Consider the following 14,565-nt stretch of genomic DNA (forward strand, 5'->3'; position numbering starts at 1 on the left):
TCTCTTGTTCAATGTTGTACACACAATGCTCCAAACCAGAACATGCTTTTCAATGTAGTGGCTGCATCTTAAGCCGAGATTGAAAAAAAGAAAAGAAAAGAGAATTGATCCTTTGTATTAATGAGTTTGTTTGCATCAGTCAGATACCCAAAATATCAAATTATGAAATATGGCAATTTGTGGACAGCACCAAAGTAATATTGATGATCTACTTTTTCTATTAATCTCACCTCACAGCAGTGAATTTCAACTTCAAACGGCAAAAGGCTAGATGTGTTGTGTAGTAAATCTTTTCCTTTCATAACGCAAAAACTGAATTTAAAGTGGAATTAGTGTTTCATCTCTTTGTAATCATTGAAGTTTATGAATATTGCTAGCAAAGCACTTTTTTTTTTCCAAAGCAAAATTTGATCCAACATAAAAGAGTTGACAAATTACTTGTGTTTACACCAGCTTTCATGTCAAAAATGTAATTCATCAATTTATTCAAGAATCTGCCTCCTCTGTACCCAGGGTATGTAGATAGATCCTGAAGATAATGTAGCAATCAATCACCAAAGGAGAGAAAAAATGGCTGTTGCTATCCTCTTCAGGCGATAATGTGTCTTGTTATCAAGAAGAATTTCCAATTCAGTTTGTCAGAGTAAAGTCAGAGGTAACGAAAGCCTTCTCTGAAACAAACAAGCAAACAAAAAGCATGCCTCGCCCCTATCTCAGCCATGGAGTCAAAGATACAACATGTGCATGAATATTGTTGATTATGAAACTTGTCGAACCAAGGAGGTATGAGAGAACTCTCATACCTCCTTGGTCGAACCGAAGACAATGATTTGTAGATGTCCATGTTCAGACTTTACTTGTGCATCATATTATAAATGCATGTCAGGTGTTGAGTCTGGTGACACAACATTTACTCCTGTGACAATGGCTCTGGACCCTGTCTTGCGAAGAGTTACAATTGATCATATCCTGTAAAATGAGGAATGTTCACGTACATTTTGAATTTCATGAATTTCGCAAGTGCCGGCATTCACAAAATTAAAATGCACTCAAAAGTCTTGCCTACACAGCATGCATTGGATATAAGTTGCAATTTGCGAAAATTTCATGCTGCAAAAAAGGCCATTTGGCTCCAATTCACGAAATTTTCATGCTGCGAATATATTGTGTTTTACAGTAGTTGATTTCTATCATAAGTGTATGGCAGCCTGTGTGGTAAGGGAATTTACAATCGATTATATCTTTTAATAAAATGGAGCTCTGGTGTTTTTATCTCCAAGGACGTAGGGTTAGGGTTGTGAGAGGGTTCTAGGTTCAGTTTGATGTGAGGAGTAGGATTAGGGTTAGGGTTATGTTTGTGGGTAGAATTTATGTCTGGCTTAGCATGCAAATATTTCATGAGAGCAATTGTTGCAGAAGCAAATGTGATGGAACTGTTTAGACCAGCGTGGGGAAAAGATAAAATAGTAGTGGTACAGTTCTTCAAACGATGTAACTAGTGGATGTCTGGTAGCTTGATGGATTGGTACTCTGGAGTGAATATCGGCCATATGCAGAAATCTGCCAAGATGCACAAAAAAAAAAAAGAAACGAAATTATGAAATATGGGGGGGGGGTGTAAAGATAGGTTGTGAAGTAGAACACTTTCACTATGATGTGCGTACTGTTTGATGGAAAGGAATGTGGTTAGCTTTTTTTTTTTGCATTGGTATCAAGAAAAATATCTTCCAGATATGCATAGTTTCCGTATAGGGCATCGCCTGCTGGCAAAAATCATGTGTATTTAAAGGACAAGTCCACCTTCATATACATAAGGATTGAGAGAATGCAGCAATATTAGTAGAACACATCAGTGAAAGTTTGAGGAAAATTTGACAATCCATTCAAAAGTTACGAATATTTTAAGTATCTGCGCAGTCACTGCTGGAAGAGAAGACTACTACAGTGTATGATGTCACATGCATACAACTATGATTCTAATAAGGAAAATAAAAAGAGAATTTCACAAAACTTTACTTTTTCAATAAAGTGCACAGTCCTTCGACTTGCTACTGACGTATGTTAAAGGTAATGATATTCCCCCTGCCTTCTGAAAGAGAGAAGTCGAGTGTTCTTTTGTCATGCGAGAAAAATGGAAATATGTTGAATTTTCTTTATTCTTTCTTTATATCGTTGTACTCATGTGACATCACAAGCTATAGTAGTCTTTTCATCCAGTTGTGACTGAGCAGAAACTTCAAAAATTCATAACTTTTTAACGGATTGTCCGACTTTGCTCAAACTCTCACTGATGTGTTCTACTAATATTGCTGCATTCACCCAATCCACGATATCTATGAAGGTGAACTTGTCCTTTAATAATCAGCACGAGTACATGATCTCTATTGTGTGTTTTTGAGTGTGTGTTTGAGTGGTGTGTTTGTGTCTGTGTGTGTGTGTGCTTCTTTAAGATTGCCAATTGAACCAACATATGTTTTTGTTTTCATTTTCAGGTCTTGCTTATATTTTTTTGTCAGATTTTCTTTTAATGTGTACCATTGTCTGAAAAATGTAAACTACATGTTGATATAAATGAAAATTGTTGTGGTTTCATCTCAATTTTCCCCTTTTTGTCATTTGTGTTACTCATTTATGCACTTTCCATGCATACCTTCAGTATTTTTTTTCCATGCGAAAAAGTTGATTATAAGCTTTGATTTCAAGGAGCTAGGGACTGTGAGGTCAGAATTATGGTTGATGCTATGATAGCTCAACCTCCCACTCAAGGTACCAGGAATTTATGACCGTTACATTGCAGAATGTATATAAGAAAAATGTTCTTTTCGTCTACAGCTGTGGTCACACTGGCAAAACGTCTTAAAGTTCAAGTTCTCGCAAGTTCAATTTCTTGAAGTTTTGTCCAGTCTGAGCGAAAACTTCCCACAAACCTCTCATGAAACTTCCCTCTAAAACAAGGGAAATTTCCCAAACCCGACCTCCAAATCCCGCAAATCTTCTCGAAGTTTGTGCAGTCTGAAGGCAACTACTGAAACTTCATTAAGTTTGTCAGATGACCAGTTCACATTCTGTGTGCGGTGCCTCCAAAGCTGTCAGACGGCACACGCTTTCCCCTTTGTGCACCAGTGATCCAAACTTATGAGAACGTACATGTATTGAGAACTGAAACTTCGAGAAGTTTGGCCACCAGTGTGAATGGACTAGCAAACTTCGCAAGTGTTCTCAAAGTTAAACTTCTTGAAGATTTGCCAATGTGACCACAACTGGTAGCAAGCAAAAGGCTGTTTTGAAAAATTAGGATCGTATTTTCCCATTGTGTGAGATGAAAACATGAAAAAACCAACAACAACAACAACAAAACCCTTACCTAGCAGAAGTTCTGGCTATTGAAATGACCAGGAAAATCTAAAACCTTGCATTTCTTTGTAATGAATGAAAGGATATTTTGGGATATTAACACATGTGAGCATATGGCAAAGCAAGTGTCTTTCAGAGTAAAGATTAAATGCTCATATTACTCACCCCCCCCCCCCAAAAAAAAAAAAAAATGAACCCACAACAACCATACAACAAACAGCAGAACAACAGCAACAACAAACACCATGATTGTCCCTCATCTATCATGCAGGTTTTGAATAAATGTCACTGTTGCATGTGGTTATGGTATAGTGTAGGTTTGCTGAAACATCCATTCAGAAAAAAAAAATTGATCAGCCATATTTTGATTGAGTCAGTTCTATCACAACAAATATACAGATAAAGGATGAAGGTAGAATAGTATACATATTATGATTGGAATCGAGCTTTCATGAGAAAATCTGAATGGATGGGTTGTGGCCGATTTGATAGATAAAAATTATATTTTCATGTGAAGTAATGTGTGACTATCGTGTCTTGAAGATGTATAAATGATCATGATTTAGCATTCAATTTGGAATGAAGAAATATATCAGGTGAAGTGTTTCAGTTGTGAAGATGCTGATAATTTTGTCCCCAGCACCCCCATAGTGTACAAAAGGAAGTCCTCATGTTAGACTTTGTTCCACTGTAACCGCTTGCAAATGTATAGAGTGTTAATTGTCAAGTAGAGAATACACACGGAATTTGCCTTTACACTCAAAACTCAGAGCTGAAACCAAGACATGAGAAAAACAAACCCCGTTGCTGTATCAGTGATGGGGGGCCCCCTTTTGTAAGCTTGACTGTAACCATATCTTTGGTGCAATGTCACCTTTTTCAATTTGAGGTGTTTGTCATTGGAATGCTGAATGGAACTGTGCAACAGTCCAGAGTGCGTATGTCTCGTTACCGTAGCAACTATTTGCACAAATGGATGCTCGAAATGAGACATGTGCATAGTGGTTTATGCAATGATATGCAGAAATTAAGTAGAAAATACACGCTTGGTAATATGTATTGCTGTTCTTCTGTTGCATTTTTTGGTGGGAATGTTTTTGTTCTTTTGTAAATATGCATGCTTGCACTTAATGCTATCTGATTATGTATTCCTTGTTTTGTGGAGTGGACACAGTTGTTCTGAGATGATTAAAGTTTTCGATTATCAATGAATTATACAACATTTTCTGTGGAACAATAATTTTTTTAAGATCCAAGGCAAGCCAAACTGTTGAGTTGGAGAGCATAAAGAATTTATATTGCAAGCACAAAAGGTGTACACCAATACATAGTGATGTATATATATATATATATATATATATATATATATATATATATACACACACAGTACTGTAAAACGAGAAATTTTCGCGTGCATTTTAATTTCGCGAATTTCGCGAGCGCCAAAACTCGCGAAATTACAATGCACGCAAAAGTTTTTGTCTACACTACATGCATTGAACACCAGTGGCAATTCGCGAAAATTTCATGCCACGAAAATTTCATTCCGTGAATATATCATGTTTTACAGTATATATCTCATATGTGTGTGTGTGTGTGTGTGTGTGTGTGTGTATAAATTCATATATATTACACACACTATATTACATACACACATATACCACTATTGTAAAATGGGTAATATCAAATCTGTATCTATTTGTCCATTCAAATTTTGATGAGCAGAATTCATGTCATTTGTGTGTGATGTGTGTGTGTTGTATCAAGTGATTGGCAGTTTTGCAGTATTCAGCTTTTCATAAGTTTATTGGTGAGGTCACTGAAATGAATTGACAAGTCTTAACATTTCTCTTTGTGTGTGTGCATGTGTGTATGAGACACAGAGAGACAGACAGGTAGACAGAATCACTCTTAAAACGGCCAAGTAATACTGTAAAAGTGGATATTTTCATGTGAGTAATTTTTCGCCCTTGGCCGAGTAAGATGAATTTCGCATGTTTGTAATTTTGCATAATCAAGACATCACATAGACGTCACATATAACAAACAAAAATACTTGCTTGCTTTTATTTTTGCATTAGTTTTTGGTCGCACGAAATGTGTATACAAATTCCACTTTTACCATAAAGGGTTAACAATCTTGCTTGCTATACAAAAGAATAGTTGGATCGATAGAAAGATGGATGGATAGATAGACAGACAGACAGACAGACATGGACAGACAGATAGATAGAGAGAAAGACAGACACACAGACAGATAAGACAGACACACAGACAGATAGATAGAAAGACAGACACAGAGACAGATATATAGAAAGACACAGACAGATAGACATACATAGAAAGACAGACATACAGACAGATAGAAAGACAGACACAGACAGAAAGACTCGGATAGAAAGACAGACACACAGAAAGATAGAAAGACAGACAGATAAATGGATAGGTAGACAGACAGCAAGACAGACACACAGACAGGTAAATAGAAAGACAGACACAGACAGATAGATAGACACAGACAGATAGAAAGACAGATATACAAACAGATAGATAGAAAGACAGACACACAGACAGATAGATAGAAAGACAGACATACATAGACAGACAGACAGATAGATAGAAAGACAGACACAGACAGAAAGACTCAGAAAGACAGACACACACGAAGATAGATAGAAAGACAGACAGATAGGTAGGTAGGTAGACAGACAGAAAGACAGACACAGACAGATACACATAGATAGAAAGACAGGCACAAACAGACAGATAGATAGAAAGACAGACACACAGACAGATAGATAGATAGAAAGACAGACACACAGACAGATAGATAGATAGACACAGTCAGATAGATAGAAAGACAGACATATAAACAGATAGATAGACACAGACAGGTAGATAGAAAGACACACAGACAGATAGATAGAAAGACAGACACACAGATAGATAGATAGATAGATAGATAGATAGATAGATAGATAGATAGATAGATAGATAGATAGATAGATAAACATATAGATAGAATCATGTAAATTAAAGGACAAGTTCACCTTCATATACATGCGAATTGAGTGAATGCAGTAATATTTGTAGAACACATTAGTGAAAGTTTGGGGAAAATTGGACAAAAGTTATTAATTTTTAAAGTATCTTCACAGTCACTGCTGGATGAGAAGACTACTAGAGTGTATGATGTCACATGCGTACAACGTTACAAGGAAAATATAAAGCGAATTTCACAAAATGTTACTTTTTGAAAAAAGTGCACATATCCTCGATTCGTCACTGACGTATGTTAAAGGTAATATTATTCCCCTTGCCTTCTGAAAGAGGGAAGTCAAGTGTTCTTTTATTTTGCGAGAAAAGTGAAAATATCGTGAATTTTCCTTATACTTTCTTTATATAGTTGTACACATGTGACATCACAAGCTTTAGTAGTCTTCTCATCCAGCAGTGACTAAGCAGAAACTTCAAAAATTCATAACTTTTAAACGGATGGTCCAATTTTCCTCAAACTCTTGCTGATGTGTTCTATTAATATTGCTGCATTCACTCAATCCACATGTCTATGAAGGTGAACTTGTCCTTTAATGCTTCATCACGTAGACATGCAACACTGCCGCAAGCCAATAACCACATTTGGCAACTCCTATAAACCAACTCTCCACATACCAAAAGAACACCTGTTCATTCTCAGTGCAAGCCCATGTCCCAATCATAAAGCACATAGCACCTGCACTAAAATACAAAATGTCACATATACCTCATAAATCAATAGAAGAGCTTGGAATATGTGCCATTTGTAGCACTGCGTCTTTATCATTCCACAATTGTTTTTTCATGACATTTGCTTGTCTTTTCCTTGCAGCATTTCTCCTACTGAAGCAATATGCATGTACTGAAGATAGATTGATTGTAGAATGTTGGTACGAGTAGGTGTGATGAATAATTCTCACTGTGTTCAGGGGAAGATTGTATCCCCCCCCCCTCCCACACACACACACACACACACACAAAGAAAAGAAAAGAAAAAGGGTGAGTATCTTATCTATTCACTATAGGAACATCAAAAGTAACAGCTGCAAGCTTAATGGGTAAGATTAAACACAGGGGAAACTGTACTGCAACTGGAAAAAGCTTCTCTGATAAAATTGCTAAAGGAGTGGCTTTGTTGCCATGGTGTGACAGATTGATCAAGGACGATGATGTGATAGACAAATGTAAAATGGTGTGCTGAACAAATTGCATCTGCTCTTACACCCTGAGCACGCTTCTCATCTCATTCCACTGGGTAGCACTGTAAATAGTAATCCATGCACTTTTGCGCTATTAACCACGTCTAGACTAATTCACACAAAATGCCACCCACAAACTACATACATGTAGCATATAGCTGCCAGTGGTTATAACAGGGTTATCACATCACACAGTGAACCGCCAAAGCATAATTTCTCACATTCGCTCTAAACAAGGGCAGATCAAACTTCTTGTCTTTGATGAAATAAATTTCAAGTGCTTTTTTTTTCTGCAAAAAATACACAACTGAAGGTTTTATTGAGACATTAATAATTGCTCTATGGTTACATCAAACTCCACCTGTCAAGGTGTGGATCTCAGGTGTTTTATTACGGAACACAACTGGTATTTCCTGATTGTTTTCTTTAATTAAAGGAGAGTATTTCGGCGCTGTAACTCTACACTCTGAGTGCATGAATGCATGCATTGATTATGTATGACTACAGAGCTAAATGCATCCATACGTGATGAATTAATGATGACGGCAGCTGTACACTAATATGATATCAGTCTCAATTAACAAATCATTGAAGGACACTCCTGGTAATGTTGACATGTTTAAGGGACACCTAGCAAAGGCAGAGATTCAATTGAAACCTAAGAAAGGCAGATATTCCATTGAAACAAGTTGGAAGTAAATATGCTTTAGTTGGTTAAGAATGTATCACATGAGGGGTATATAAAGAAGATGAGTTCTGGATGGGGCAGGGTGAGAATAGGTTTGTGGAGACCATTCTCCATGCAAGCCGCCCACCTCTCAGCCTACGACGTTGACTCCCCAATCTTCTGCACCATCTGTTGGGCAAGCTCCATTGCAACCTCAATTTAGGGTTCTGATAAGTCCAGAACCGACTGCCTCCCTCACTCCACCCTCCCCAAAGCACTGACATTCATCTTGAATACACCTAAAATTTAAAATATTAAATCTCCTATTAACTTCAAGGGTAATATCAAGGACAACCAGCATTTCAGTACATTGTGCTGCTGCTCTAAGTGATTAATTTGCACGAATGCAACATGACAAATGGGTGTACTGAAGTACAAAGGGCTTAGCAAGTATTTGTGAGAAGTATGGGGACAAAGACAGAGTTATGGATTGTCTACCAAATGATTTGAAGAACTTTCAGCCATTGTGACATATCAAGGGCAAGATTAGCCTCAGCACCACGTTTGGGTTTGTCCAGACCTTGCAGGTGTTCGAAATGTGGGCTGAAACAATCGGTATCTCTGGAGAATTTGAATAGCGAGATCATGCTAAGACCAATCCTTATACCAAGTCTCACACTCTTGCGACCCATCTCCCACTCAGTCAACCTAGTGACTCATCTCCCGCTCAGCCACCCAGCCAACTATTTCCTCAAACTTCCCTGGAAAAGCAGAAGACATTGATGTACTAGCAGAGGATCATTTCGTTTGTTGAGAATGAGAAGGCCGGCCGCGCCGGCGTTAAGATGTCTTGTCACCATGGGTTTAGTGGCAACTTAACGCCCTTATAATTCTCAACCGACGATTGGAGTTCACAATGTATCAGTCCCTAACAGGGGGATGTTTCATCAACGTTTGTCAGCGCTGACACTTGTCAGTGCTGACAATTACAGCAAAATCCTTGGTTTTGATTGGCTGAGATGCGCTGGTCACTGACTGTTACTATGGTGATTCAAGTTGTCAGCGCTGACAAACGTTGATGAAACACCCCCCCCCCCCAGATGGTGATATTCCATCTGATGTTTGGGAGAATGCAAAAAGACAGCAAGACAGTCAACCTTGATTATCAAAGTCTAATCTATTTGGACTGAAGAAATGGCTTCGACTTGGAGAAAATTAGACTTATGAGGGATTAAAATCATTAGAATATAAAGAGAAAAGGACTTGAAAAGAGCTTCGACTTAGGTGATTATTCGACTTATGCAATGTCGATTCATTAAGCAAGATTGACTGTACCTACAGGATGGACATCCTTTTGGCATCGCCTCTTAGGACTGAAAGCTGCTGATGGAACCCTCCAGTTTCCAGGATTATGGAAAGTATCAAGTCTGACATTTGTCCTACTGCAAGTAAAATTTTATTATAGGTATGCATCAAATTACATAATTTTAACTCCTAAAATGAAAAAGCTCCCTACCATGGAAGGGATCTGTCTCTTCACTCCCTCACAGTAACCCATTTCTATCCAGCTGAGAAACTTGGCATCTCTGCAAGTGAGATCACGCAAAAGATGCCTGGGGACATCGCAATGCCTATTACAAAAATATCAAAGACAAACATATCAGTGACTCCCTTGGAGACTTGCTCAAGTGGCTCCATAGACAGCTGCTACCAGAGACATGCTATTTTGCTCAGTAGTGTGGGAGAAGAGCCATACAAAACATTATGTGATCTGACCTTTCCCGACAAACCTTCAGCAAAGAGTTTTGGGGAACTGTGTGCTTTGCTGAAAGACCACTATTGCCCTAAGCGACTGACAGTCACAGAACGTTTCAAGTTCCATAATGCTACTCAAGCTTCAGGCCAAACCATTTCACAATATGTATCGTGCATCTCAAACAATTTAAATGGCATCACATTGTGCATTCTCAAATGATCAGTTGAAAGAAGCCTTGAGAGATTGTTTCATTTGTGGCCTAGCATCAGCTAACATTCAGAAAAAGTTGCTTTCTGAAAACTATATGTTTGCCCAAGCTATCGAAGTAGCCCTAGCTGAAGAAGTGGCAGTCCAAAATGCAAAAGACATGTCCAGAAATGACGAAAAATCTGTGCACCATGTTTCAAAAGGGGCGAACGTGAAGGGTAAACATACTGGCAATCACGGAGGGTTTCCGTTATCACTATAACTGACCTATTGACCTGACGCTGTAACCTTACAGCATCTAATCTGCATACATTAACTGTATCTAATCTGCATGCATTACAGGATGGTTAGAAACAATGGAAGCTAGTCTTTCAAATGGTGCACCAGAGTGGAATTTTGTAATGCCACAATACTGCACATTCACTGATTGTGTATTTGAAGGTACCATACATGTACAATTAATTGTAGGATCCTTCACATAGTGATTGAAGGCCACAATACACTGTGACAAACAATAAACGATACCACAGAACCTATGACCAGTTCAAGAGTCAGTAACATTTCTTACAGCGTATTTGTACCATACAAATATCACATTGGCCACGAAGATGGTAAACAATGCCGTGAATGGCATCTTTTAGCATTCCTCTACCAGCTGCGCTCGATTTAGACACATTTGGATCCACTAGTCCTTCGTCACTTCTTGGGCAAATCAACCTTCCGCTTTGCTACAAAACTGAATGCTGTCATATAATATCCCTCAGTACATAGGATACTGGACCTACTTTGCAATGCCTGAAAAGTTCCAGTGAACTACAGTACAGCTAATCAGCATTGCCTACAACATCAGTGACCAGGTCAACTCATCAAATCCTCACTACATTTGCCAATTGGTTTACCAGATTGGGTAAACTTAAGGATGCAATCTGCCTGCTCCATGTTGATGAGTCAGTCACTCCCATCGCGCAACCTCACACGTGCATACCATTCCATGTTCGCAAGTGTATTAAAGCTGAACTTGAACGACTCCAGCAGTTAGACATCATCGAGTCTGTGTGGCAATCAGCCAACACTATGGGTTTCACCTATTCCTGTTGTGCAGAAGCTGAAACAACCTGATCAAATCAGAATTTGTGTTGACATGCAAGAAGTAAACCAAGCAATTAGGCGGGAAAGACACCAAACCATCAATGACATTATTGCAAAGCCAGTGGAGCTGGGGTTTTCTCTAAACTCAATCTTGACAGTGGGCATCATCAGATAGAGCTTGATGAAGTTTCATGTTATCTGACCATGTTTTCTACTCATGTTGATTTGCACAAACTGCAGACAGCAGGGACAAACTACAAGACATCCTGAACCAATGGGATAGGGAGCTAACCAAAGCTGGTCTCAAGATGAGCTACACCAAAACTGAGTACATGCATGTGGGAAGGGACTTGGAAAAGGGGAATGTGACCATCAATGGACACATTCTTAAAAAGATGGACAACTTCACATATTTGGGCAGCAAGATAACTTCAAACAATCTCATGGAAGTTAACAACAGGATAACCAAATTCACCAGAAATCTAATTGCACTCTATATCCCCTCATGAAAGAGAAAGAAATACCCAAAGATGTCAAAGTGTGTATGTATACAACAATTCTGAGACCAGTGCTTCTGTATGGCAGTGAAACTTGCGACACTTACTTCAAAACTTAAGAGTAGAATCCAGGCTACCGAGATGAGGGTTCTCCGTCTCATCTATGGGGTTACCAGAAGAGATCGGGTTCGCAATGAAACCATCAGACAAGCCCTCAAGGTAGAGTCAGTTCTGACTATCATAGAAAGGAATCTACTACGATGGTATGGACATGTAGAAAGGATTCCAGACTCTAGAGATGTCAAGAGGATCCACAAATGGAAACCAAACAAGAAGCGGCCAATTGGGAGACCAAGGAAGAGATGGGAAGACCAAATCAAGGAGATTGCCCGAAGGGAGAAGATGGATTTTAACACAGTTAAAACCATGGCTCAAGACAGACAAACTTGGCCAGGACTCATACGGAGGCTGTCAACTGACAGGCCAACTGGCCTACAGGCATCCGGGTGAGAAGGTGAGAAGTTGATTTGTTCAAGTACAAAAGACTGAACTTTGGAGTAAGCAGCGATGCGCAGAGCAGCTTCAGAATTTCATGCAGTCAGCTTTCATGGGACTACCTGGCGCAATCAATATCAGCCATGATGGCCACGATCATACAAAGCATGATCAATGTCTAGGCGACCGCCTACAGTGGCTGACAGAAAAGAATCTCACACTCTACAAAGTGAAATGTGAGGTCAACAAGACGTCCATCAAATTCTTCAGACACATCTTCTTGTCGACTGGCGTTTCACCAAGCCCAGCGAAAGTACAATCACTAGTTGTTGCACCCCCTCCTACTTCTCATGATGAAGTGCGTAGCTTCATTGGAATGTCAACATACTGTGCACATTTATCCCACGATTATCAAACTGTATCTGAGCCACTCTGCATGCTCACCAGGCAAGATGCAGTATGGGAATGGGGTCGCTGCCATCAATCTGCCTTTGAAGACATCAAGCATGCTATCACCGAACAATGTAACATGGCATATTTCAACCCACAGTTTCGCAAAGCAGTGGTAACTTATGCAAGCCCATTTGGACTGTGTACAATGCCAATTCTCGCTACCCCAAATAGGTCCGATAACCTCGAAATTCGCGAGACGAGATAATTTTCCTCTGAGCGGGTAGTCAATCCCACTTCCGGTACGGCGTCTGCTATGTACACACGTCGATTCCGTGTGCTGCATGCATGCGCTGCATACAGCGCTGCATAAGTGGCATGCCAGCTATAGCTAGCGTATGAAAAACGATGGCAATCAGCGTAACTCTCACAAAATATAATGAGTTTGTTTTATTTACACTTAGTTTTTACTGAAATTGAATAAAAATAAAAGTAAAACTATTTTTTATTGCAAATATATTTTTATTTTATTTCTATGACCGTTATTTTGAACAATATAAAATAAACTTCTATTTTCAAACTACACTGCAGCGACCAGCCTCAAATGCTTTCGCATTGCAAACATCAACCTAATTCAGTTACAGTTCACCACAAAATGGATCAAAAAACGGTTTTGGAACTGAAGAAAATCTTGTCTGATAGAGGAATACCTTGTTACGGAAAGCGTCGGGAAGAACTTGTGACTCTTGCCGAAAAAGCCATCAAACTCTATAATGAAATAGAGGATCGTGACCACAAACTTTCCGAGCGAAAGCGACGCCATGTTGCTGCAGAGGACGGCTCTGTAGTGGATCTGAATGGTAAAACAGTACAGTGGACTAGTGACTTGAAGGAAATGCCATCAATCACGCTTGGTGATGTTTTTGCGTACTTAACAGTGGAATGTCGGTGGTCATCGCAAAGGTTGAAGCATCATAAGTCAGACGATGGCTATCATATGTTTGTTGACAAGCACGTAGAAATGGTGGAAGTTGGGAAAATTGTTGACATCACAGACTTTGTGTACATTCGTGGTAAAGTGAAGCCGGAGCAGCGACACTCCGCTGATAGATATTTAACATGGCTGTTGTGTTGTAGTTCTGGAGAAGTAAAGTCAGCTGGCTGTGGATGTGTAGCAGCGTAAGTTCTTTATCACTAGATCTAGAGTGTATTCATTTCTTAAACTTACATACATTAGACTCTATTGATTCAACCTGTAACAAGCCTGTTGTCATTGCTCTTGCTAGTTTTTGAAGCATTTATATTGCAAGTGGAGACCCATTGATTGATGAATGTTACTGTCAACTTAAACCTGTTTATTTGCATATAACAATTGATTGACAGTAAGAAATATGGCATTGTCCAGGAGTGAAAAGGCTGAGGTGTTGGGGCTGATGGAAGAATTAGAGAAATCAAGGATGGAGAACGAAATCCTTAGATGGGAAGAGACCCAAATGGAGGTGAAATTGGAGAAATTGCAGACTAAGGAGAGAATGCATCATGACTTGGAAGGAAGCGAAACTCCAAGCAGACCCATGGGAAGTGTAGAGAAACCATGTTGTGCGACAGTTGACTCAGAAGTCAAGATTAAAGTTCCCCCAGCAATGTCAACATATGGAGGTCAGACCTCAGGTTACCTTTCCCAGGATTATGCTGCACAAGTACCAGACAAAGACTACAGCCCTCTGCATTCAACACTTCGCCCAGCCCGAATGTCTACCCCACTTGCTCCGAAAAGGCAAAAGCCTACTTCATCAAAAGGAAACCTCTTCAACTCGTCACCTACCGATGAGCAGGACTTGATTTTGAACACATTTGATCCATTACAATGAATTG

The 14,565-nt window shown here is 39.3% G+C and overlaps 2 protein-coding genes across 2 annotated transcripts; both read left to right on the forward strand.

Moving 5' to 3' along the window:
- Positions 1 to 11,946: 11,946 nt before the first annotated feature.
- LOC139724997 (uncharacterized) lies at positions 11,947 to 12,315 on the forward strand. The gene has a single exon (XM_071636089.1). It carries the CDS (start codon positions 11,947 to 11,949, stop codon positions 12,313 to 12,315), a length of 369 nt encoding a protein of 122 aa, XP_071492190.1.
- A 1,030-nt stretch (positions 12,316 to 13,345) lies between these two features.
- Positions 13,346 to 13,873, forward strand: LOC139724998 (uncharacterized). The gene has a single exon (XM_071636090.1). It carries the CDS (start codon positions 13,346 to 13,348, stop codon positions 13,871 to 13,873), a length of 528 nt encoding a protein of 175 aa, XP_071492191.1.
- Positions 13,874 to 14,565: the final 692 nt, after the last annotated feature.

Source organism: Diadema antillarum, unplaced genomic scaffold, assembly GCF_040938485.1.
Source record: "Diadema antillarum isolate AM-2024a unplaced genomic scaffold, OU_Dant_1.0 seq00000009_RagTag, whole genome shotgun sequence".
NCBI lineage: Eukaryota > Metazoa > Echinodermata > Echinoidea > Diadematoida > Diadematidae > Diadema > Diadema antillarum.

What these genes read in the sequence shown, in the direction of transcription:
- LOC139724997 (XM_071636089.1), top strand. Translation starts at nt 11,947, where the DNA reads ATGAGGGTTCTCCGTCTCATCTATGGGGTTACCAGAAGAGATCGGGTT.
- LOC139724998 (XM_071636090.1), top strand. Translation starts at nt 13,346, where the DNA reads ATGGATCAAAAAACGGTTTTGGAACTGAAGAAAATCTTGTCTGATAGA.